Source organism: Ailuropoda melanoleuca, chromosome 2 (assembly GCF_002007445.2).
Source record: "Ailuropoda melanoleuca isolate Jingjing chromosome 2, ASM200744v2, whole genome shotgun sequence".
Taxonomy (NCBI): Eukaryota; Metazoa; Chordata; class Mammalia; order Carnivora; family Ursidae; genus Ailuropoda; species Ailuropoda melanoleuca.
Window position 1 is genome coordinate 81,236,340 of NC_048219.1, and position 27,069 is coordinate 81,263,408.

Genomic DNA, 27,069 nt, shown 5'->3' on the forward strand with positions numbered 1-27,069 from the left:
TAAACCTCTCTTATCTAGTTTAGGTCTCTGTATGACTTGTGCCTATAGTCACCCTAAACTTTTCCTTTATAGCACTTAACACAAATGGAATTATTTTTGGTATATTTGTTTAAAGCTTTATTCACCCTTTGACTCCCCCTTACTTAGCACAGTAGGTGGAATATAGTAAATCCTCAGCGAATAAATAGCAGAATGAAGGTATGCTCGCATAAGGGCTAAGAACACATGTCCTGTTTTCCTTGTAACTTTAGTACTTACTTAGCACAGTGACTGACACTTTATAAATATTTGTTGAATGAATGAATACTAAACATTATTTCTACTATAAAGATTCACTCCTATGCAGATAAGGATTGGTTTAGGGTTTTGTTAAATTTGGACCGCAATAGAACACAATATTTTGATCTTTAAAATTGTAATGTTTCTATTGCTGTCCAGCTCTTTACTTCTTAGCTATATGACCGAGAGCAAATAAACTAAATTCTTGATGCCTCAGTTTTCCATCTATGAAATAGGGGAAATAATTGTACATATCTAATAGGGTAGTTGTAAGGAATAAATAAAATAATATATTTGCCCATTTTGCAAACATATGTTGAGTTTCTATTATGCTGTACTCTAGGGGTACATTTGGGAGCGAATGGATGCATATGCTGCTTTTGTGGAACTACAGTCATGAAATATCACACTTAAATATAAGCGGTTACTCAAAGGTAATATTAAAATGGTGACAAAGGCAATTAAGGAAAGTGCTAATAAAGGGAGCGCTATGAGGCCTATAATAAAGGGATTTGAACTAGTTAGGTCAGAAGAGCCTTTTTTTGAAAAAGTAAAGTTTGAACTGAAATCCAGACAAGGAAGGGAAGAGCTTATCAGGTAGAGGACATATTATGTGTAAAGTTCCTTTGATAGGAAGGAGTATGGTGAGTGCAACATGGAGTGAAAAGGAGAGTGGTGCAAAATGAGCCAAGAGAGTTAGGTGGTAGGAGCATGGCAATTCATGGCCTTTTGAATCATATCAAGATAATTTTATATTTATACTAAGAGGAATGGAAAGCTCTGAAGAATTTCAGTAGTGACTTGGTTTGCATTTTGAAAAGCTTATTTGCTTTGCAATATTGAGAACAGTGTATTAAGATAGAACAGTTGAGTAGACAATCACAGTAGCCAGAGGAGAGATGATTATAGCTTAGGCTGGGAGGTGGTGGTGAGGAAAAAATGGATGATTTTGAGAGATATTTAAGATTTAAATACTATGGATTGATCTAGGGGGATATTAGCATTTGTTGAAAAAATTCCTTTTTTCCTTTGAGTTGCTTTTGCACTTTTATAAAAATCAATTGGCCATATTTGTGTGGATCTGTTTCTGGATTATTTCTGTTTTCTTGATCTATTTGTTATCGATTCACCAATAAATGAGTGTCCTGATTACTGTAGCTTTATAGTTGGTCTTAGGTTTGGGTAGTGTGATTCCTCCAGCTTTCTTATTCTTTTTCAAAATTTTTAGCTATTCTAGTTCCTTTATCATATAGATCTTCAGCTTGTCTGTATCTACAAAAATCCTGCCAGAATTATGATAGTAATTGTGTGAAATCTATAGATCAAGTTGGGCTGAATTGCTGTTATTACTTATGTTGAGTCTCCTAAAACATGAACATGGTATCTATTTGTCCATTTGTATAGATCTTCCTTGAATCTTTAATTAGCATTTTGTAGTTTTCAGCGTACAGATCTGTACATGTTACATTATATTTGTACCTAAATATTTCCTTTCTTGAAGGTATTTTAAATGTATTTAAAAATATTTTTCCAGTTGTACGTTGCTGGTAGATGGGAATATGATTGCTTTATGCACTAACCTTGTATCCTGCAGTCTTGCTAAAATCATTTATTAGTTCTAAGAGTTTTTTGCACACTCCTTATAATTTTCTACGTAGAGAGTCATTTGTCTGCAAATAAGGACAGTTGTAGTTCTTTTATTTTTGTCTAACTGCACTGGATCAGACTTATAATATGATCTTGAACAGGAGTGGTGAACATGTACGTCTTTGATGTTTTGATCTTAAGGGAAAAACATTCAGTGTTTCACCATTAAGTATAATAGGATTTTTTTTTTTTTGTAGAAGTGCCCTTCTATTCTTAGTTTTTTGACAGTGTTTTATTATGAATCTCTGTTGAATTTTCTGTGTGTACTGATATCATGTGGTTTTTCTTTTTTAGAATATTAATATTAATGTGGTATATGTAGTACTTTGATTGGTTTTCAAGTATTGAACTAGCCTTGCATTCTTGGGATAAATCCCAGTTGGTGGGTATATTTTTCTTTTTCTATATTGTTGAATTTGTTTTGTTAATATTTTGTTGAGGATTTTTCTTTTAGTGTTCGTGGGAAGCCTATAGTTTTCTTTGATTGTCTTTGTCTGGTTTTGGAATTAGGCTATTTCTGACCTCAGAAAATGAGTTGGGAAGCATTTCTTTCATTTCTGTTTTCTGGAAGAGATAGTGTAGAATTAGTGTTAGTTCTTCCTTAAACATTTGGTAGAATTTTCTGGTGAAGTCATCTGAACTTAGAGACTCTTTTTTTTGGCATCCTTTAATCCTTTAATCATGATGAATCTAATGTCTTTCATTATTATGGAACTATTCAGGTTACCTGTTTAATCTTAGATGATTTTGGTAATTTGTGGTTTTTAAGGAATTAGTCCATTTCATTGAAGTTGTCAACTCTCTGTGCATGGAGTTATTTGTAGCATTCCCTGTTATTTTTTAAATGTCTATGGAGTCTATAGTGTTTACCCTTACTTTCATTACTAATATTGGTGATTTGTGTCTTTTCTTTTTTTCTTTGCAATCTTGATAGAAGTTTATTAATTTTACTGATCTTTTCAAATAACCAGCTTTCTGTTTTGTTGATTTTTCACTACTGTTTTTTTATTTTCAGTTTCATTGATTTCTTCTTTTTACTTTTTCCTTCCTTCTGCTTGCTTTGGGTTTATTTTGATCTTTTTCTAGGTTCTTAAGATGGAGACAGGTTGTTGTTTTGAGAACTTTCTTTTCCAATATGAGCATTTAATGCTATAAATTTTCTTTAATCATCTCATTAGCTGCATCCCACAAATTTTGTTACATTGTATATTCATTTTCATTTAGTTTAAAATATCTTCTAATTTCTCTTGATTTCCTTTTTGACCCTGGGGTTATTTAGAAGTCTGTTATTTAATTCCCATGTATTTGGAGATTTTCCTGTTTTATTTCTGTTATTCATTTCTAGTTTAATTCCATTATGGTCAGAGAATATGCTTTATTATTTAAATTTGTTAAGGATGTAATATAACTTAGTAAATGTTCTCAGTACTTGTAAAGAATGTGTACCCTGCTATTGTTAGGTATAGTTGGGATGGTGTTTGAAAATCTTCTGTGTTGATTTTTTTTTTCTGTCCTGGTCTATTATTTATTGAGAGAGAGGTGTTAAGATCTCCGATTCTGATTTGGTAATTGTTTCTCTCTAATTATGTCAATGTTTGCTTCACATATTTTGAATTTCTGTTATAAGCCTCACATTCATATAAAACAATTACATCTTCCTGACAAATTGATCTTTGATCATTATTAAATATCTCTGTCTCTGATAGTATCCTTTTGTCTTGAAGAATGTTTATGATTTCCATGGTGTAGCTTTCAACCTGTATTAGTCTTTATATTTGTAGATACATATATATGGATATATATAAATGGGTGTTTCTATGCACTATTGCTAGAGTTAGCTTTTCAGATCACAAATACGATCATGTTATATGCCATATCAAAACTTTACATAATTCCACATTGCCTATCAATAAAATTCAGACTCTTTAAGTACAATTAGTAGGTTTTTTAAAAAAGTTTTTATTTAAATTCGATTTAATTATCATATAGTGTATTATTAGTTTCAGGGGTAGAATTTAATGATTCATCAGTTGCATATAACACCCAGTGCTCATTACATTTAGTGCCCTCCTTGATGCCTATCACCCAATTATCCTATCCCCCCACTCTCCTCCCCTCCAGCAACCCTCAGTTTGTTTCCTAGAGTTAAGAGTTTCTTATGGTTTGCCTTTCTCTCTGTTTTTATCTTATTTTATTTTTCCTTCCCATCCCCTATGTTGATCAGTTTTGTTTCTTAAATTCCACATATGAGCGATATCATACAGTATTTGTCTTTCTCTATTTCGCTTAGCATAATACCCTGTAGTTCTGTCCATATCATTCCAAATGGCAAGATTTCATTCTTTTTGATGGCTGAGTAATATTCCATTGTATTTGTACCGCGTCTTCTTTATCCATTCATCTGTTGATGGACATGTGGGCTCTTTCCATAGTTTGGCTATTGTGGACATTGCCGCTCTAAACATTGGGGTGCATGTACCCCTTCAAATCACTATATTTGTATCCTTTGGATAAATACCTTGTAATTGCAATTGCTGGATCGAGGGGTAGTTTTATTTTTACTTTTTGAGGAACCTCCATACTGTTTTCCAGAGTGGCTGCACCAATTTGCATTCCCACCAACAGTGTGAAAGGGTTCCCCTTTCTCTGAATCCTCACCAACATCTGTTGTTTCCTGAGTTGTTAATTTTAGTCTTCTGACAGGTGGTTTTAATTTGCATTTCCCTGATGCTGGGTGATATTGAGCATTTTTTCCTGTGTCTGTTAGCCATCTGGATGTCTTCTTTGGAAAAATATCTGTTCATGTCTTCTGCCCATTTCTTAATTGGGTTTTTGTTTCTTGGGTGTTGAGTGATAATTTCTTTATAGATTTTGGATACTAGTCCTTTATCTGATATGTCATTTGTGAATACCTCCTCCCATTCTGTAGGTTGCCTCTTAGTTTTGTTGATTATTTCCTGTGCAAAAGCTTTTTATCCTTATGCAGTCCCAATAGTTCATTTTTGCTTTTGTTTCCCTTGCCTCTGGAGAAGTGTCTAGCAAGAAGTTGCTGCATCCGAGGTAAAAAATGTGGCTTCCTGTGTTCTCCTCTAGGATTTTGATGGATTCTTATCTCACATTTAGGTCTTTCATCCATTATGAATTTGTTTTTATGTATGGTGTAAGAAAATGGTCCAGTTTCATTCTTCATGAGGCTGTCCAATTTTTCCAGCACCATTTGTTGTAAAGACTTTTTTCCATTGGATGTTCTTTCCTGCTTTGTCCAAGAAGAGTTGGCCATAGAGTTGAGGGTCCATTTCTGGGTTCTCTGTTCTGTTCCATTGATCTATGTGTCTGTTATTGTGCCAGTTCCATACCGTCTTGATGATTACAGCTTTGTAATACAGCTTGAAGTCTGAAATTGTGATGCCTCCAGCTTTGCTTTTCTTTTTCAAGATTGCTTTAGCTATTTGGGGTCTTTTCCAGTTCCATACAAATTTAGAATTGTTTCTGGGGGAGACTACGTGGCTCAGTCATTAAGCGTCTGCCTTTGGCTTAGGTCATGATCCCAGTGTCCTGGGATCACGCCCCACATCATGTTTCCTGCTCAGCAGGGAGCCTGCTTCTCCCTCTCCCTCTGCTGCTCCCCCAGCTTGCTCTCTTGCTCTCTCTGTCAAATAAATAAATAAATAAAATCTTTAAAAAAATTTTTTATAATTGTTTGTTCTAGCTCTGTGAAAGATGCTGGTGGCATTTTGATAGGGATAGCCCTGAATCTATAGATTGCTTTGGGTAGCATAGACATTTTAACAATATTTGTTCGTCTGATCCGTGAGCATGGAATATTTCCATTTCTTTGTGTCTTCCTCAATTTCTTTCATAAGTGTTGTATAGTTTTCAGAGTAAAGATCTTTTCCCTCTTTCATTAGGTTTATTCCTTAGGTATCTTATGATTTTTGGTGCAATTATAAATAGGATCAATTCTTTGATTTCTCTTTCTGCTGTTTCATTGTTAGTGTATAGAAATGCAACAGACTTCTGTCCATTGATTTTATATCCTGTGACTTTGCTGAATTCCTGTATCAGTTCTAGCAGTTTTTTGGTGGAATCTTTCAAGTTTTCTACATAGAGTATCCTGTTGTCTGGGAAGAGTGAAAGTTTGATTTCTTTTTTGACAATTTGGATGCCTTTTATTTCTTTTTGTTGTCTGATTGCTGATACAACAGTGGTAAGAGTGGACATACTTGTCATGTTCCTGACCTTAGGGGAAAAGCTCTAAGTTTTTCACCTGTTGAGGGTAATATTCACTGTGGGTCTTCCATATATGGCTTTTATGATGTTGAGCTATGTTCCCTCTATCCCTACATTGTAGAGGGTTTTTATCAAGAGAGGATGCTGTATTTTATCAGATGCTTTTTCTGCATCTATTGAGAGGATCATATGGTTCTTATTCTTTCTTCTTTAATGTGTTGTATCATGTTGATTGATTTGTGGATGTTGAACTACCCCTGCAGCCCAGGAATAAATCCCACTTGGTCATGGTGAATAATCCTTTTAATGTACTGTTGGATCCTATTAGCTAGTATCTTGTTGAGAATTTTGGCATCTATGTTCATCAGGGATGTTGGTAATTCTCCTTTTTAGTGGGGTCTTTGTGTGATTTTGGGATCAAGGTAATGCTGGCCTCATAGAACAAGTTTGGAAGTTTTCCTCCATTTCTGTTTTTTTGGAACAGTTTCGGAAGAATAGATACTAATTTTTTAAATGTTTCATAGGATTCCACTGGGAAACCATCTGGCCCTGGACTCTTTTTTGTTGGGACATTTTTTATTACTGCTTCAATTTCCTTGCTGGATATGGGTCTGTTCAGGTTTTCTATTTCTTCCCATTTTAGTTTTTGTAGTGTATATGTTTCTAGGAATGTATCTGTTTCTTCCAGATTGCCTAATTTGTTGGCATGTAATTGCTCATAATATTCTTTTATAATTGTTTGTATTTCTGTGGTGTTGGTTGTGATCTCTCCTTTTTCATTGGTGATTTTTTAAATTTGGGTCCTTTCTCTTTTCTTTTTGATAAGTCTGGCCCATGGTTTATCAGTGTTGTTAATTCTTTCAAAGAACCAGCTCCTAGTTTTGTTGATTCATTCTTTTTTTTTTAATTTCTATGTCATTTATTTCTGCTCTAATCTTTATTATTTCTTGTCTTCTGGTAGATTTAAGCTTTATTTGCTGTCCTTTTTCAAGCTCCTTTAGGTATAAGATTAGGTTGTGTATTTGAGACTTTTCTTGCTTTTTGAGGAAGGCCTGTATTGCTATATACTTCCCTCTTATGACTGCCTTTGCTGCATCCCAGAGGTTTTGAACTGTCATGTTTTCATTTTCATTTGCTTTGTATTTTTAAAAATTCTTCTTTAATATCCTTGTTGACCCATTCATTCTTTAGTAGGATATTTTTTAACCTCTTTGTATTTGTGGTCCTTCCAGTTTTTTCTTGCAGTTCACTTCAAGTTTCATAGCACTGTGGTCTGAAAATACCCAGGGTATGATCTCAGTCTTTTTGTACTGGTTGAGTCCTGATTTATGACCCAGTATATGATCTATTCTGGAGAATGTTACATGTGCACTTGAAAAGAATGTGTATTCTGCTGCTTTAGGATGAAATGCTCTGAATATATCTGTTAAGTCCATCTGGTCCAGTGTGTCATTCAAAGCTCTTGTTTCCTTGTTGATCTTCTGCTTAGATGATCTGTCCATTGCTGTAAGTGAGGTGTTGAAGTCCGCTACTATTATTATTATCAATGAGTCTCTTCAATTTGTTACTAATTGATATGTGTATATGGCTGATCCCATGTTGGGGGCATAAATATTTACAATTGTTAGATCTTCTTGTTGGATAGACCCCTTTATTATGATATAGTGTCTTTCTTCATCTCTTATTACAGTCTTTGGTTTAAAATCTAGTTTGTCTGATATAAGGATGGCTACTCTAGCTTTCATTTGATATCTATTAGAGTGATAAATTGTTCTCCACCCCCTCATTTTCAATCTGATGGTGTCTTTGGGTCTAAAATGACCCAAAGTCCATCGTCTTATTTCCCAGAGTCCATCGTCTTTCATGGTTCCTTCCCCCTTCTGTATGGTGACTAACATAACATAATAAAAAATTGTTATTAAAAAAAATAAAATGAGTCTCTTGTAAGCAGCATATTGATGGGTCTTGTCTTTTTTTTTTTTTAAATCCATTTTGATACCCTGTATCTTTTGTTTGGAGCATTTAGTCCATTTACATTCAGAGTAATTATTGAAAGATACGAATTTAATGCCATTGTATTACCTGTAAAGTTGCTCTTCCTGTAGATTGTGTCTGTTCCTTTCTGGTCTTTGTTACTTTTGGTCTATCTTTCTGTCCAAAGTTTCCCTTTTGATATTTCTTGCAGGGCTGGTTTAGTGTTCATGAATTCCTTTAGTTTTTGTTTGTCTTGGAAACTTTCTTTCTCCTTCTATTCTGAATGACAGCCTTGCTGGGTAAAGTATTCTTGGCTGCATATTTTTCCCATTTAGTGCATTGAATATAACCTGCCAGTCCTTTCTGGTCTGTCAGGACTCTATGGACAGGCATGCTGCCAGCCATATATGTCTACCCTTGTAGGTTAAGAATCTCTTGTCCAGAGATGCTTTCAGGATTTTATCTTTATCTTTGTAATTTGCAAGTTTCACTATAATATGTTGAGGTGTTGACCTATTTTTGTTGATTTTGAGGATAGCTCTCTGTACTTCTTGGAATTGAATGCCTGTTTTCTTCCCCAGATTAGGGAAGTTCTCAGCTATAATTTGTTCAAATAAACCTTCTGCCCCTTTTTGCCCTCTCTGCTTCTTTGGTGACCCCTATAGTATGGATATTATTTCACTTTCTGGAATTGCTGAGTTCCCTAAGTCTACCTTTGTGATCTAATAGTTTTCTTTCCCTCTTCTTTCAGCATCATTATTTTCCATAATTTTATCTTCTATATCACTGATTCACTCTTCTGATTTGTTCATCCTGGTTTTTATTTCCTCCACTTGGGACTGCATCTCGATTATAGCATTTTTAATTTTGGCCTGACTGGATTTTAGTTCTTGTATCTCTATAGTAAGAGATCCCCTAGTGTCTTCTATGCTTTTTTCAAGCCCAGCTAGTATCTTTATAATTGTTGTTTTAAATTCTAGTTCAGACATCTTACTTATATCTGTATTGATTAAATCCTTAGCTATGAGTACTACCTCCTATTCTTTCTTTTGAGTTGAATTTCTCTGTGTCATCATTTTGTTCAGAAAAGAAGAAAGAAGGAGAAAAAGACAACAAAAACAATGACAGCAACAACAACAACAACAAAACCAAAAAACTAGATGCTGGGTTTGTTTTGGTCTGCTTGTTAAAAAACAAAACAAAACAAAACTAGATCCCAAAATAAGAAAGACACACAAACACACACACACACACAAACACACACACACACACACACACACACACACACACACGCTCGGTTGAATAACAGGAGGAATTGATAGTAATTAAGTACCAATAACTTAAGTATAAGTTTTATACTTCATCTTGCTCAGTTTATAGACTATGCTATCCAGTACAGTAGCTACTAGCCAAATGTGGCATTTAAATTTAAATTAATTAAAGTAGACCAAATTTAAAAAGTCAGTTCCTCAGCTCCAATAGCCACATTTGAAGTGCTCAGTTACTACCCTATATTCCTATTATTGCAGAAAGTCCTATTATATGGAACTCATCTAAAGTGAAGGTTGACAAAATTTTTATCTAAACATCCAGTAGCAAATTTTTAGGCTTTGTGGGCCATATTGATCTCTGTTTTAGCTTTTCAACTTTGTTGTTATAAGGCAAAATGGAAATATACAATACATAAATATATTGGCTGTATTACAGTAAGACTTTGTTAAAAACAAACAGTGGCTGGATTTAGCATATGGACTGTAGGTTGTTCATCTTGGTTGTCTAGAATATTGAATTTAATTCTTGATACCTTATTTAAAATTGAATATTGACAAAGTGAGTCCATCCTGAGGGAATAAAGCAAAACCATTTCATCAGAAGAATGATAAGAATTAGAGGTTTTATAATAGGTAAGAGAAAAGTTTGGGAGTGTTGATAACTCTCTTCAAATATTTGTTAGCTATCGTATGAAAAAGGAACTAGACTTTTATGTGACTAAGGAAGGCAGAACAACGACCATTGCATAAAAGTTATAGGGAAGCACATTTTAGTATAGTATAAGGACAAACAGGATTGATGGAGTAGTGAGTGACTAGTAAATGCTAATAAATGGGAGTAATTTATGTATAAGATAAGGTTTGAATTCAGTGACCTGTATGATTTTTTTTTCTTCAATGAAAAAGTTAAGGGCTCTATCCATTGACTCTTCTGTCATCATATATAGTTTAGGAGTTTACTCAATTATGACTTGTTTTCTCTCTTTCTCTCTCTCTCTCTGTCTTTTTTTTTAAATTTAGCCAGAGAGAAACTCATAATTCTCTTTGCTCTAGTTAGGCAGTTTGATTATTTTACATATGTGTGTGCTTTGGCTTTCATGATTTGTTAATGTTCTTAAATAGGCAGAAAATCAAAAGCTTTTAGATGAAAAGAAACAATTTGAGAAGATTGCTGAAGAATTAAAAGGAGCAGAAGAAGAACTAACTAGTCTTCTCCAAACCAGAGAGGTTTGTTTAAAAAAGACATATTTTTCTTTCCAACATTTCGTTAGTAGAGGACGGATTTACAGAATAAATTGCGGTATACCTATTAACTTTGTGAAGGATTTCTTCTCAAAATGCCTTTCAGAGGAAGTCTTCCTGCTACATTTAATATACTAACGATTGATTTGAAAGAAATCTAGAGAATCTTCATATTATAATGTGAGAAAGGTCAACATTAAGATATCAGTAGTATGCATAATGCTGTGGTTTATAACAATCACATTTTCGATGTTCAATATTTCTTAATTTATACATTTAAAATTTCATTTTAGGTTCTTCATTTATAAAAATTTTTATAGTGCTCATACAGTAATTTTAGAATGTATTTTTATTTTAAAAAGGTATTTTTTCAGCACATAATAGCTTTATATTATAACTATATATAATAAGAACTGCTTAGGTTTTTTTTTTTTTCGAAGATTTTATTTATTTATTAGAGAGAACAAGCAGGGGAAAGGGCATAGGGGAAGGGAGAGGGACAAGCTGACTCTGCTGAACATGGAGCTGGATGTGGGTCTTGATCTCAGGATCCCGAGAGTCAGACGCTTAAGTGACGCTTAACTGACTGAGTCAGCCAGGCGCCCCCAGAACAGCTTAGTTTTTAAGATTCTACCTGATTTCATTAATTAATATATTTTTTCTTAATACAAGATTTTAATTGAGATTACTTACCTGGTAGATTAAAATTGATGAAAATATTTTATAATAGGTAAATATATGATTTTACTGGTTGAGCTTTAGAATACCAAGATGCAGTTCACTTAAATTGTATTTGTCATTGCTCTTTGTTCTAAAATTACAATGGTTTTGTCATTAAATCTATTAAATTTTAAAATGTGACATTTCTTACCAAAATATTGCCACATATATGACTTGATTACAAAATAGCCATACTTTTAAATAAGAAAATTGCAAAAAAGAAAGTTTGCTGTGATTATACACATTCTCCAGGAAAAAGTACACGATTTGGAAATACAGCTAACTGCTATTGTGACAAGTGAACAGCATTATTCCAAACAGGCTGAAGAGCTGAAAACTGAGCTTGAAAATGAGAAGTAAGTTTTCTATCTATAAATAACCTACGTATTCAATTTCTAAGGTTTCTGATAGTTAATAATAAATTAGTAAGTTATATTCAATATTTATTTGAATGGAGTTAAAGTTGTATTTTATTTCTAGTTAGAGATCAAAATAATTTATTAATTTCATTAATTAACTTAGCAATGAAATATATATATCATTAACATAAAAAGAGTACATCATAAAGTTGAAAACTTCTTTAATAGATCACTATATTACTTTTCTTGGAGATATTTAGTGCCTGATAAAAATAATCATTTGCAGTTCTACCTAGTTATTTTGGTTGTTTTGTTAAATTATTTCATAGGTTTGTTTTGTTGAAGTGACCAAAATAAATACAGGTCATTGAACTATGGGTAAAATTCATCTATTAGTCAAAATTCCTTTTAATAAATGGACTGGTTAGTTATTTATACTTTGGTATAAATTTGTGTTATCCTTGGTATGTTTTCTTTTTCAACCTTTCATTTTTTAATCTACTCTTTGATAAGTTTCCAGTACTGGTAAGTAGGAGAAGATAATAGATGCTGCTGAAATCATTCCATAGAGCCACACAGTCCCCTTCTTTTACTTAAAATTGATCCTGACTGCAACCAATAATAGCAGTAATCTCTCTTCCAGTGTAGAGCATTTGAGACCTTGTAAGAGTGGTTCAGGTGTTATGCACAGAAGTTAAACCTAGTTTTATTTATTTTAATGAAAATATTTTGTTAAAAATAGTTCATGCCTCATGTACTACTTTAATCAGATCACCAGAAGTTTGGAATAGTTTCTAAGAGACAGTATACTATAGACAAAAAATTATATGAAGAAAATAATATATACTTCAAAATTTGTGGAAAAATATGGGGCATAAGGTGTGTAGGGAATATTCAAGGAAATATGACATCTTGAAAAACTCATAGAAAATTTAATTTTTTTCCTTAATGCAAAGTAGAGGAAATAATGTAATAAAGCAGCATGTACCTATCATTCAGCTTCAGAAATTATTAACTAATGGCCAATCTTATTTATACTCACAGCCCTTTCTCCCTTTACCCCAAGATTATCTTGAATTAAATTCCACATCATATAATTTAATAGGTAAATATTTAGGTCTGACATGTTTTTAAAAAATAGGCTTAAGACTACTGAACTGAATGCAAGCTGCAACAGGCTTTCCCTGGAGAACAAAGAACTAGCACAAGAAACAAGTGATATGGCCCTAGAAATCAAGAAACAACAAGAAGATATTGATGTGAGTTGATAAAGAAAGTACCAGTGACTTAGTTTTCTAACCTGTAAAATTAGGGTATTAGAATAGATGACCTTCCAAGATTCTTTAACCTTTAAAATCTGATTATGTTAGAGCTGATACTTTGTTTCAGAAGAAAAATATGCATATTGATTTTGATGGTGATAATGGGCAACAGAATATAGACTACCCATTGATAAAATTAATCTAATTTCAAGCATCAAGATTTTTATGAAGTATTTATTCAACAAGTATTTATTAAGTAAATCGTGTAAGAATATGGAGGATACAGTGGTGAATAAAATATCTTCCTCTTTAAGTTCTTATGGCTCAATAGAAAACTAAATGCTCAAATAACTTAAACAACATACTATGTTATATGTGTTGTTTTGGGGACCAGATGTTATCAGAACTGACAGGATTACTTCTGCCTTGGTGGAAGAGAAGGCTTCAGAGAGAGTATAGCCTTGACTTTTGGCCTTAAAAGATGAATAACTATGAGTTCAGTAGGTAACAGTAAATGGAAAGGCATTCCTTGAAGTCACAACAATATGAACAGAGGATAGAAGGTTTAAATTATTACTGGGAAACAGCAAGTAAGACTCGTTTTTTAGCTGCTATATAGAGATTGTTAGGGGAATAATTAAAATAAGGCTGGAAAAATAGTGTGGAACTATGCAAGGTAAATAGCCCATTGTCTTGTTTTATATATAACTAAATGAATTTTATGCTGACAGATAAAGGTTTTAAATAATAGTTTCAATGTTATTTTTGTTGAAACAAAATAATTAATATAAACAACATTGATAATTTCCTTAGAATAGCAAAAAGCAAGAAGAAAGGATGTTGAAACAAATAGAAAAACTGGAAGAAACGGAAACACAGTTAAGGTATGACTAATGAGTTGGCTTTTTTGGTCTGGCAAAAGATTTTAGTATTTCTTTTCTGTTAATTTGTTATAGTTAATTTAGATAATACTTAATGTTGAATATGGTATAAAGTAAAAAATTAGAATTACTATGTTGGAGTTCTGCTTAAAAATAAAATTGTAATAATATCTTTTGTTCTTAGTGTTGAAATAGTGAGATTAGCCTTAGAGATTAATTTTAAAGCATTCTGAACTTTCTTATATTTAGTATTTAAGAAAGTAATTATATACAAGAAAATTTAGAAGAGAAATTTTTAAAAAAATTAACATTTTTAAACATTGTCCATGTTTCTAGGTGTTTTCACAATCATCTGTTTTAATGCCTATAAACCGGTCAAGTGGATATAACAGTATTTATTTTAATCCTTTTTGCTTTTAGATATTTACATTTTCTAGTTTTCCACTATCATAAATAGTACTGTAGTCAACATCTTGGCACATAGGTTTTCTCCTTATTTTGAATTTGATAGGATACGTTTCAAGGAATACAGTTTCCTGAGTTACTGGAATAATTGTTTCGATAACTTTTAATAGTCAAATGGTTTCTAATAGGTTATACTGGTTGTAAACCATATAGCACAGCCGCTATTGTATGAAAATGATGGCTCTAAAATCTTTTAATCTGTTTTGGGTATTATCATTAATTCATTTGATAACATAACATAAACAACTCATCGTTCTTATGATGTGTAATTTTCATTTTTTGTGGAAGGTTTGGAATTTTTTATGTTTGCTTGCTAGAATTTCTTATTTCTAAAATTGCCTGTATCTCTTCCCCATTAATATTTTGAGGTCTTAATTGTTTTCTTACTGATTTATTTAAGCTTTAAAAAATATAGTAATCCTTTATCTTATTTAATTTACAGTACATATTTTCCCCAACTCGTTTTCCTTTCATTTTGGGTAATTTTTTGTTGTGTATAAGTTTTGATTTTGTATTAGATCTAATTGTCTTTTTTTTGAGGGGAGGGGTAGTTTTTCCTATTGCTTTTCTACTTAGAAATTTTTTGCCTGCTTGAAATCAGATATTAATCTTTTCTTTAGTTCTTTTTCAAATTGGTATATTGATATTTAGTTTTCCTTTCTCTTTTTCAAATAATAAAAACATTTCAAAATAGCAGTTTACTTCTTAACACAGCTATGGATCTATGACTTGGGTTTTGATATATAGTGTTTTTGTATTTATTTTCTAAGTATCATGTTTTTGTATTTTGTTTCCTTTTAATCCATTAGTAACTTAGATGATTTCCAAATATTTGGGGGCTCTTGTTTGTACTTATATTCTCGAAGTATTAACTTTTGTTTTTTTATATTTGGTTAACATACAGGATTGTGTTATATGGGGGCAGTATAAATAAAGTGCTGTGTACAGTTCCTGGCAACATAACTGTTGTTGTTATCTAGGTTTTGAAAGTCTTTTATTGTATTTCTAATGATTGCTTTAGTTGTTTTTGCTCGGTTTTCTCCTTGAGAAGTAGCTGTTATTTATTTATTTATTTATTTTTAAAAAAGATTTTATTTATTTATTTATTTGACAGAGAAAGACACAGCCAGCGAGAGAGGGAACACAAGCAGGGAGAGTGGGAGAGGAAGAAGCAGGCTCATAGTGGAGGAGCCTGATATGGGGCTCGATCCCATAACGCCGGGATCACGCCCTGAGCCGAAGGCAGACGCTTAACGACTGCGCCATCCAGGCGCCCCAGTAGCTGTTATTTTTAGATTGAATTTCTGTGATTAAGGCACTGTGCATTTTGAGGATTAAAAGTGGAGACCTATCTTAGGGAAAGGCTGCTTTATATTTAAGAGAATTCAGATTTTTTGGATAATATCTTTTTGTACATGTACCTACTCTATAGAATTACAGAAGTCTAAATATATAGGAAAAGTAAGAATATGCCAATTAAAAATTTAGTAGTTAAAGAGTAAATATCCTGGATTCAGTTTTTACAAGGCCAATTATTCCATATGATTGAATAATATTCTGTGCATACAGGCTAAATCCAGCAACATATTAATGTTAACCAGGGAGACTATAATTAGAAATAGCTTCATTGATCTGAGACAAAAATACCATTGCATTCATGTGCAACAGGCAGATTTTTAATTTAAAAAATTTTGAAAAGATAATACATGCATGTGGCACCAAATTCAAAGTGACAAAAGGGAACATGGGGAAAGGAAACGGTCTTCCCTTTGTCTTGCTGCTATCTAGTTTCCCACCCCAGAGATATCACTGTTTCTTGTGTGTGTTTCCAGAGATACTCTCTCTCTACATAAGGATATCTGTCTATGTAAATGTCTCAGTCATGTAGTTCTTCATTAAAATCACTTGCATTTCTGTCCCTAATTTATTTGTATAAAGTTATGACTGCATCTTAGAATGATGACTAATTTATGACTTATTTAAGAAAAGAATAAGTTGAAATCTTGACTTTTCTTTTTTTAATGGCCAAAGTACTCTAGATAATTAGTTTCAAATTAAATTTATAAAGTAATTTAAGTATAGGAGAGGAAACGTGCCTGTTGACATTAATGCACGAAAAATTACCAAACAAAATGATAATTTAAACCAACCAAAAAAGTATAATAGTCAACCATTTTAAGAAATTCCAGAAAAGGAGTAAAACAAAAAATATGATTTTTTTTTTTTTTTACAATGTCATTCTTCCATTTCCTTTAAGGAATGAACTGGAATCTGTGAGAGAAGAACTAAAACAGAAAGGAGACGAAGTTAAGTGTAAATTGGACAAGAGTGAAGAAAATGTATGTTATATTTAATAATAAATTGTATAACAGAATTTCAAATCGTAAAATCAACACCACATGTCTAAAAAAATTAAAGTGAAGTATGTTCTCAATATAGGGACTGTTGTAGGCTGTTGACCTTAAAACTATAGGCAAAGTTGGGTTATTTGCTTATATGGTTTATATCTAGAAGAGATAGTGGCATAATTCCAAATTTCTTTCATAGATGCTCAATATTTAATGTTGATTTACATTTTTAGGCTAGAAGGGTTCATGTTTTAGTGGTAAAGAACATACCGATAAATTGATAAGTGTGTTGTGCTCTGGTGGATATGATTTCAACAAGCCGAGCTAGGAAGGTTTTAAGGGAAGAATGTCACAAAAGTGGACTAGTACAAAGAATGTGACATGATGATAGTATACAATATACATAGTGGGGAAAAGATTTGCCAAAATAGAAAGATCAAGCTGGATTGTGAAGGCCTTGACTGTGTTTTTTCATTCACTCAGCTCATATTATTAGCTACCTACCTGTGCCAGGCACTGTTCTGGGTGCCCAGTTTGGACTTCATTTGTTCTGGTGGATAATGTGTTATCTAATTAATGTCGTTTTTTGTTTTTTGTTTTTTAATTAGGGAAGTCACATTTTTAATTTTTAAGAATGGAATGGGGAGATGTGAAAGGTACTGGAACTAGTTGGAAGGCTTTAAAAAAGTGTCTTGAAAGCTCTGGAAAAAAAAATCTTGTAGAGAACTTTGGCCTAGTTTAGTTTACTTACTTCTTCCTGAGTCAGTCGTTGTGGTTAAGGGGTAGACTAATTTGGTGAAGCCTGAGCTGTGTACCTACCTACTCCTGGAGACAGATTAGCTTTCAACAAACTACATGGATTTAGTAGGACTACTATGGAATTTACAGTAATGGAGTCTTCTCAGGAAAGAATGGTGGCCAGACCAAAATAGCTCCTCCATATAATTGCTATTGGAGCCTATACAAGGAGCATCTAATCAAAAGTTGAGTCAGGACAAGCTTCCTGGAAGAAGTGACATTCAGTTTGAAGCCTGAGATTAACAGGAATTAGTGGATGGCAGAGGGGTGGACACAAATATATCAGGGAGAAGAGTATTATAAATTATAAGCACACACACATGCACTATATACAGAGTATGAGAGAGTGTCATGTTTAAACAACTATGAAAAGTTCATCTTGGCTGAAAGGTGCAGTTTAAGAGAGTAGTAATAGTGGAGAGAGTAGGGAAAGATGAGGGTAGAGAGATGAGCATGGAGAGATGAAGGATAGGGGAAATGAAGGTTGGGAGAGATGAGGGCAGATTAGTTAGGGCCTCATAAACTATATATAGGAATTTGATGTTATCAAAGAGTTTTGACCTGAGGAGTGTCATATTTATTTTTAGAAAGTTGTGAAACTATCTTATAACTAAGGTGGTAAGGATGAGATGAGCTAATATTTTTAAGGGCTCATAGTATACCAGGAACATTCTAGTTCTTTATATATGTTCTCTTAGTTAACTGCAAGTTATTTTGTCCTCATTTTATGAATTAAGAAATCGGATTTCCAAAGGGTAAAAAAAGCCTTGAAAGGCTACGTATAACTAAGAAGTAGTAGCTCTGGCCTTCTAACATTCTTTAGCCTATACCACATTTTTTTCTCTCAAAAAGGTATTTTTTCTTTCAGTTTCATATTTATTAAGTTCAACCAGAAAAAGGAATTTAATCTCCTGAAGACTTGCTATGTAATTTACTACCTTAAAATTTGCATCATTGGCTGCTTCAAGACACTAATCCTTTTGTTATGGGAAAAAAAACGTGAATTTGGTGTTCAATGTAAAATAAAAATCCTTTACCAAGAATTTAAGTGTATTTTACCAATGTACAAGATACTAGTGATGAGTTAAGGAAAAAAGCCCAAAATGCAAGACAAGTTGTCAGCATATTTAAGCTTTTTCCGTGGTTGGATTTCAATTTACTTATTGAAACAGTTTCCCCAGAAAGAATCCAATTTGCAAGTAGTTCTCAGAAATTTGCCTGACATTGAAATTCATTACACCTTTTCTCCCCAATCCATTACCTTAGTTCAGACATTTATATTGTTTCATATATGGTTTCTCTGAGCCTATTTTCTCATCTCTAAAATGAAGATAATAATACCTGCCCTTTCTTTATCATTGGGTTTTTCTGAGGTTCAGATTAACAGATGTTTGTGAAAGACATATTTAGAAGATTATAAACATTTGACAAGACAACTTCAAAAATTCAGGATAAACTGAGAAAGTTGATAAAATATGACAAAGTGATACTGGGCTAAGATTAAAATACGAATGATGAGCATTAACACAAAAACATTAAAGACAATTTCTTTTTTAAAAGAGGATACTGCAATAAACGGGGAGTATGTATATTTTTGTAGAAATATAAGACTAAGTTTTATAACTCCGTTTCTGAAAGATAACTCATAGAAGAAAATAGAGATTTTGTTAACATTTTAAATATGATGGCAAATAATGTTTTTTAGGCTCGCAGCATTGAATGTGAAGTTTTAAAAAAAGAGAAACAAATGAAGATCTTAGAAAACAAGGTATTATTTAATTGCAAAAAGCATTTTTGAGAAATGAGACTTTGTAACAACAGGATGACTAGGCTCTTTAGGACCAGTCTTTACACTGTCCTGTACAAAGAGATTTCAATTGTCTTTGAAGGGTTTGAGGAATAATTTTGGATTTTTACTGCAGGTTTCTTTGAAGAAGCTCTGGGTTCAGGAGTTTTGTACACTGCTTCAAAGAGCAAAGTTTCATTAAACTTCTCCTTAGTTATCTCTTCCCTTTCCCCAAACTGTACACTCTCAGCAGCTGCATTTGTTGTAGGTATCTTTAGAGTGGGAAGATGCTTTTAAAGATTATTGTTAGACATTTCTCTCATTCATATAATCAAAGGAGCTACAGAAAATTTTCTCTTTATGTGAAATTGTGAAGTGTTTTTACTGCCTGGCTGTCCATCCCAATTCACTTCTCCCGTCTCCACACATTTGTCCTAAACTTGACCTTCTATATAGTGAATAGCCCTCTGGAAAAGTATAATTCACTCTCTGAAGTTCTGACCTCTGATAACACCATTTTCTTCTGCCTAGAATTCTGGTGAATAAAATTCTTTGTTTCTATGCATGCGAATTATTTTACTTAGAAGTGAACTGTGCTTGGGGAAAAAAACTGTGGTAGTTTAAATCCTTTTCAAGAATTTTGGACGTTCTGCTGAATATGTTTATCTTCATTAGCCCTAAATATGGAGATTATTTCAATTTAAAAGGCATGACAAGTTATTTTAATTTTCATTAGCTTATTCAGAAAGAAGGGAGAGTGAGATGGGGGAGTCAAATTACATTCAAAGATAATAGTTTTGATGTCATTATTTTAGTAAGATACACACTTATTTTTGAACTGTAGTGACGCAGTTAAAAAGATGGCTTTATAGGAATACCAATATCTGAAGTCTTTTCAGGTCTGATTCTGTTTTCTGTTCTTTCTGCTGATATTTACTCATTGATTCTTAATTCTTTGTTTGTTTGTTTTTATGATTCTTTGGAATTTTATCTGTGGGAATTCTTTGAGGCTTGTGTTGAAGTTTATATTTTCCCAAAAAGATTTTCTTGGGAGCACTGTTCACCAGGAACCATTTTAAATTAAATTCTCCATTTTAGGTTTTTCCAAATCATGAAGATAACATGAATTCAGGCTATACAGTCATATAAGCCTACCTCATGGCTACAAATTCTCAGGGAAATTTTGATACCTTTCACTCTGTGCTGGCATCAAGACAGAGAAATTTTCTTGTGACCCTTCTGTGTGACAGATTTATTTTTTACATTTTCATGGAGTAGATAGTTTTTGAGTTTGTGGCTTTATGCAGGGTTGTCTTATTGAACTCCTTACCTTTAGTGAGCTCTAAGTTTTATCTCCTATCTCCCTTACACTAGGTAGTTTCAGCAGATGTCCTTAGCTGGCTTTGATACCCCCAAACGTACTATTATCATTTTAAAGTTATAATTTCAAGTAAGAAGATTCCTTATTTTGTAGCAATTTCCTTTTAAATTATCTTTATCAGGAAGGTTCTTCAGAGTGTATAGGTGGCCTTTCTGCCAAAATTGGAAATCCTTGATTTTTAAAATAAGTAAAAATTGTATACACAAATAGTTGTACCTGCTACTGTATTTATACCAGTAAAATTGGCATGAAAATCACCAAAATGTTTCTCATTTTTCTGTAGCTTTTCTTCCTTTGTTTTCTTTTTTGAGTTTTCTGAAGTAGACCATTTAGGGGTTAAGCATATTAAAATGAGATATTTAACAACTGTGCCGTGTATTACTCAGTTTTAGAATAATAGCTGATTATGACTGCAAATGGGTATTGCAATAAAAATATTTAACAGGGTATTTTGTGATGAGAGATTAAATTTTTTTCCATTAGAGTTTTTATTTTGATGGAAATCAGGACTGTTTAGAAATTTGTGCTGCTTTTATGATACTCCGATTATTTCTTAGCCTAATGCCTCTTAGTGCAATCATGCCTGTGTACTCAGGTGACATAGTCTCTCAAAGTGAGATATAAAAAAAGTGGTTTAGGTGGTATTTCTATAAGAGGAGTTAGAATCTAGTTAAGAGGAGATAGAGTATCACATTATTCCCCTTCCCCAAATATAAAAGTAAAAGAGACTCAGAAATGAGAAATGAGGAATGATGAGTAAGGAAGAAGGCAAATTATAGTTAATCTTACCTCTGGCTGTAGCTTTTCAAAATCCAAATAATAATAAAATTCAGCCTTTTATATAGAATTGACCAAGAGGCACATTTTCCTTAAAGTAATTGAATTAATATCTTCTTTAATTAGGTTAAGAAATGTGAAGAATTTCAAGTTTATATTGAGAAAATCTTTATTAAAATTTATACTTGATCACATAATTTTTTTTTAAAGATTTTATTTATTTATTTGACAGAGATAGAGACAGCCAGCGAGAGAGGGAACACAAGCAGGGGGAGTGGGAGAGGAAGAAGCAGGCTCATAGCGGAAGAGCCTGATATGGGGCTCGATCCCATAACGCGGGGATCACGCCCTGAGCCGAAGGCAGACGCTTAACCGCCGTGCCACCCAGGCGCCCCTGATCACATAATTTTTGACATTAATGGAATTACTAAACTACATAAGTTTTAAAATGACTTTTATGTTATTTTATGCAATATTTTTATTAGTTTGAAATTACTTATTGTGACTGGAATATTGAATAAAATAATTATAATTTCTCATAACTTTTTAGTGCAACAATTTAAGGAAACAAGTTGAAAATAAAAGCAAGTGTATTGAAGAACTCCAGCAGGAGGTATGTACTGATTCTCAAAATTAAACTACTAAAGAAAAACGATTTTTTTCACTACAATAATACTTTCCTTTCCTTTAGTAATATCCGTCTATGTCAGTGGCAGTGCAAAATTGAATCATGTTGTTACTGAGTATAATTCTTCATTTTAATATTTTACAGAATAAGGCCTTAAAAAAGAAGGGCACAGCAGAAAGCAAGCAACTGAATGTTTATGAGATAAAGGTATTTGGAATCTTCACTTTTGTTTTTAAAATACTAGTAAGTAGATAAGAACTTAGGAAATTTCATACTCTTAATTTGTATTGTAGTAATTTTCACAAATTCTTTTGAGAGTGTAAGAATCAATCCTTTTAATAGAGTGCTTGCTTGTCTGTGACTTAGCTGTATCTGAACAATCTAAGCAGCTTAAATACATGAATATGTGTGGTATATGTGTGTATTCATATTCCTTACCCATACCTTCAAATTTGAGATTGAGTAGGTTTGGGGTAGAGCATTGGAATCTACATATTTTAGAAGGTCTATATATGATTATGCTGCTGCACAAGAAGTTTGAGAACCATTGATTTTACAGAGACAAATTAAAGTTAGGGAATGTCAGCTCATGATGTCAGAGCCCTAATTTGTTTACAGTCATATTCCTAAGTCTTTGAACAACAGCTGACAGTAAGTACTCAAATAGTTTTTGAGTCTTGAATGGAAAACAGTGGTTCTCAGTCTTTGAAAGATGTTCCTTTTCTAGGAAAGCAAAAATCTTACACCTTCCTTTAATACTATTTGAGATTAAAAGTATATAAACATTGTGTTAAAAATGAATTCTCAAACTGCTGGAATTGTATAGAAAAATAATTGATAATATATATCCTGTAATTCAGCCTTCTATAGGTAGAATCAAAAGATATATACAAAATATTCATAGCAGTATTAATTGTGGTAGCCCTAAAATGAAGATGACACAGATATCCATTAGTAGTATAAAAGTAAGTCAATAGGAAATCTCTCTAAGATGACCCAGATTTTGGAATTAGGAGATAAGGTCATTTGTATAGTTTTTATAAGTATACTCAAAGATGGAAAGGAGAATATGATTATAATGAATAAATGGAGAATCTCAGTGAAGAAATGGAAACTTTAAAAAAGCATCAAATGGAAATTGTACACTTGAAAAGTAAAATATCTTTTTTTTTAAATTTTATTATTATATTATGTTAGTCACCATACAGTACATCCCCGGATTCCGATGCAAAGTTCGATGCTTCATTAGTTGCGTATAACACCCAGTGCACCATGCAATACGTGCCCTCCTTACTACCCATCACCAGTCTATCCCATTCCCCCACCCCCCTCCCCTCTGAAGTCTTCAGTTTGCTTCTCATAGTCCATAGTCTCTCATGTTTCATTCCCCCTTCTGATTACCCCCCCTTTCTTTATCCCTTTCTTCCCCTACTGTTCATCCTAGTTCTTATGTTCCATAGATGAGAGAAACCATATGATAATTGTCTTTCTCTGCTTGACTTATTTCACTTAGCATTATCTCCTCCAGTGCCGTCCATGTTGCAGCAAATGTTGAGAATTCGTTCTTTCTGACAGCTGAGTAATATTCCATTGTATATATGGACCACAGCTTCTTAATCCAGTCATCTGTTGAAGGGCATCTCGGCTCCTTCCACGATTTAGCTATTGTGGACAATGCTGCTATGAACATTGGGGTGCATATGGCCCTTCTCTTCACTACGTCTGTATCTTTGGGGTAAACACCCAGCAGTGCAATGGCTGGATCATAGGGAAAAGTAAAATATCTTAACCTTCAAAGGTCCTTGTAGTAGATTAAAGATGGATGAAAAGAGTGATGTGAACTTGAAGCTGAATCAATAGAAAGATTAGTCAGAGAAACACAGAAAAAAGATTAAAAAAAAAAAAAAAGGAAGCGTTCCCCAGTCACCTGTGAAACAATATCAAGTGGTTTTTAAATGTGCAATTGGAGACCCTAAGAAGAGGGGAGAAAGAGAATAGGGCAAAAGAAAGTTATTTGAAAGATTTCTGAAAAATTTCCCACATTTAATAAAAAGCAGAAACTTCCAGATCTGTGGCTTTTAGCAAATCCATAGCAAGATTGACAGAAAATGATACCTAGGCAGGTGTGTCTGAGTCACAGTGGTAAACCCAAAAATAAAGAGTAACTTTTAAAAGCAGCCAGAGAAAGGAGAAACAATGATATAAATGAAGGCTGACCTTGAATCAGGACAGTGAAGGCCAGCTAACAAAGTAATGACATATGTAAAATGGTGCCAGAAAGAAACTATCAAGCCACAATTCTGTATGCAGCAAAAATAAGGACATGGAGAGTTGTACTGAATGTTAAAGACCTGCTAAAGGAATTTTTTTTTCCATCTGAGAGAAAATGACATCAGACGAAAACTTAAATCAATGGAAGGAATGAGAAAACTAGAAACAATAAATATGTGGATGAGCATAAAAGGCTATATATATTTTTCTTAATTTTTAGTATATATGGCTTTTTAAGGAAATGCTATACAGAGTGCATAAGATACATGATAACCATGGCACAAAGGACAGGAGGGTAATACGACTACTTTGTTGTAAGATTTTTACATTCTACATGAAGTGATACACTATTAAGTCTTAAGTAGACTATAATAAGTTAGGGATACATATTATTCTCCCTAGAGCAGCCACTATAAAATAATGCAAAGAAACATAGTGAGAAGCCAGTAGAGTAACTGAAATGGAATACTAAAAAAATTTTTTTTTTGTTGGTTGTCAAATGATCATTTATTGAAATATTTTCCTTTGTAATTCTTAACTTGGGCATTCCATTGCACACTATTGTTGTCATCTATGATATCATGAGGGTGATGGCTATCAACATTTCAGCCCACAGATTGGGCAGTCCCCAGGATCTCTTTAATGGTTCCAGAGAGTTCTCTAGCTAAAGATTGGTGCTGCATCTGTTGGACTTTGTTGACAATCTCATCAAAAGTGATATTTCCACTGTGCTTAATGTTTTTCTGCTTTTTGTCTCTTGGCAGTAGCTTGAGGGCTGGGCTTTGATAATCACGGCAGAGGCAGAAGGTACCTTTAATCTGGGCTTTCTGTTCTGAATGATCAGTTTCACTGTAATCCTCAGACCCTTATACTCACTGGTTGCCTTGGCAATGTCATCACCAACCTTTTTTGGGGACAGACACAGGGGGCTGATCTTCGGGGCTAGGGCAGATGTGGCACCAGTTTCCCCAGTGGTGCCCTTCAGGTATACAATTTTGATCTCACTGGGGTTGAACTTAGGCAGTATGGTGGAGGCAGCTGTGTCAGATGAACCCAGATTTGGGATGACCTAAGAGAGTTGCATCTTCATCTCCTCCGAGCCAAAAGACAAAAAGTGGAATACTAAAAGTTTTGATAAACCCAAAAGAGAAGCAGAACAAAAAAAGAGGTGATATGAAAAAGGAAAATATATATAGATTAGAAAAGAATAAGTTAACTATCTCTTCTTCTTTTTTTTTTAGATTTTTATTTTATTTTATTTGAGAGAGAGAAAGAGCACAAGTAGGGGGAGGGGCAGAATAAGAGGGAGAAGCAGACCCCCACTGAGCAGGGAACCCGATACAGGGCTTGATCCCAGGACCCCAAGATCATGACCTGAGCCGAAGGCAGATGCTTAACTGACTGAGCAACCCAGTTGCCCTTAAACTATCTCTTCTTAAGTGATATATATGTCTATATTAAAAATTCTAAGGTTTCTACCAAGTTGCTAGTGTTCTAGTAAGTGAACTTGGCAAAGTCACTGGATACGGTGTTGATTACTAAAAATCAATTGTATTTCTGTCTGTTGACAACTACTAACTGAAAAATAAATTTTAAAACACATATCACAGTAGCTTCAAAATCCATATAATAGAGACAAGTTTAACAAAATACACTGAAGACTCATACACTAAGAAGGACTAACATTGCTGAGACAAGAAGACCTAAGTAAATACACGTATTTATGTTCATTGATTGGATGCCTTGATATCTTTAAGATGTCAGATTTTCCCAAATTGATCTAGAGAATCAATCAGTCCCCATCACAATTCCAGCAAACCTGTATATATATATATATATATATATACACATACACACACACACACACCTTAAAAGCTGCTTATAAAATGTATATGAACATGCAGAGGACCCAACGACTTTGGGGAAAAAAAAAAGAATAAAGTCAGAGGATTTAGGCTGCCTGATTTGAGGATTTACTGTAAAGCTACAGTAATCAAGATATAGTATATTATATTTAAGATAGACAAAGAGATCAATGCAATCTAATAGAAAGTTTAGAAGTAGACTAGTTGATATATAGTCCATTGATTTTTTTTTTTCAACAGAGATGACAAAAAAATACAATGGGAGCAATGAAAGTTTTTTTAACATGTTTTAGAATAACTGGATATCCATATGGAGAAAAAAACCTTCCTACCTCAAACCACAAACAAAAGTTAATTTTAAATGGGTTATAGACCTAAAAATATTGAACTCTAAAGCCTCTAGAGGAAGATATAGGAGAGTATCTTCATGGCTTGGAGGTCAGCAAAGATTTCTTAGAGCATAGAAAACAATATTCATAAAATTATGATAAGTTAGACTCATCAAAATCTGAAAGATCTGCGTTTCAAAAGGTGTCATTAAGAAAATAGTCAAGGTACAAAGAAGGCGCAAATACCGACAAAAACATTTATTTGACAAATGACATATATTGATGAATGGGTACTATAAAAGCATTCGTGAAGTTGTAGATCATTTTTTTAAATGATTTTTTATTATATTATGTTAGTTACCATACAGTACATCCCCGGATTCCGATGTAAAGTTCGATGCTTCATTAGTTGCATATAACACCCAGTGCACCATGCAATACGTGCCCTCCCTACTACCCATCACCGGTGTATCCCAATCCCCCACCTCCCTCCCCTCTGAGGCCCTCAGTTTGTTTCTCATACTCCATAGTCTCTCATGTTTCATTCCCCCTTCTG

The 27,069-nt window shown here is 33.3% G+C and overlaps 1 protein-coding gene and 1 pseudogene across 1 annotated transcript in view; one reads left to right on the top strand and one right to left on the bottom strand.

Moving 5' to 3' along the window:
* SYCP1 (synaptonemal complex protein 1) overlaps window positions 1–27,069 on the top strand; it is a 130,081-nt gene that overhangs the window by 66,708 nt on the left and 36,304 nt on the right. Inside the window, exons 17-23 of the mRNA XM_034644004.1 lie at window positions 10,524–10,628; window positions 11,616–11,719; window positions 12,864–12,981; window positions 13,798–13,868; window positions 16,588–16,669; window positions 21,971–22,033; window positions 22,193–22,255. Of these exons, the coding sequence (XP_034499895.1) occupies window positions 10,524–10,628; window positions 11,616–11,719; window positions 12,864–12,981; window positions 13,798–13,868; window positions 16,588–16,669; window positions 21,971–22,033; window positions 22,193–22,255 (606 nt within the window). The remainder of the gene's footprint in view (window positions 1–10,523; window positions 10,629–11,615; window positions 11,720–12,863; window positions 12,982–13,797; window positions 13,869–16,587; window positions 16,670–21,970; window positions 22,034–22,192; window positions 22,256–27,069) is intronic.
* Window positions 24,823–27,069, bottom strand: part of LOC105241737 — a 4,969-nt pseudogene continuing 2,722 nt past the window's right edge.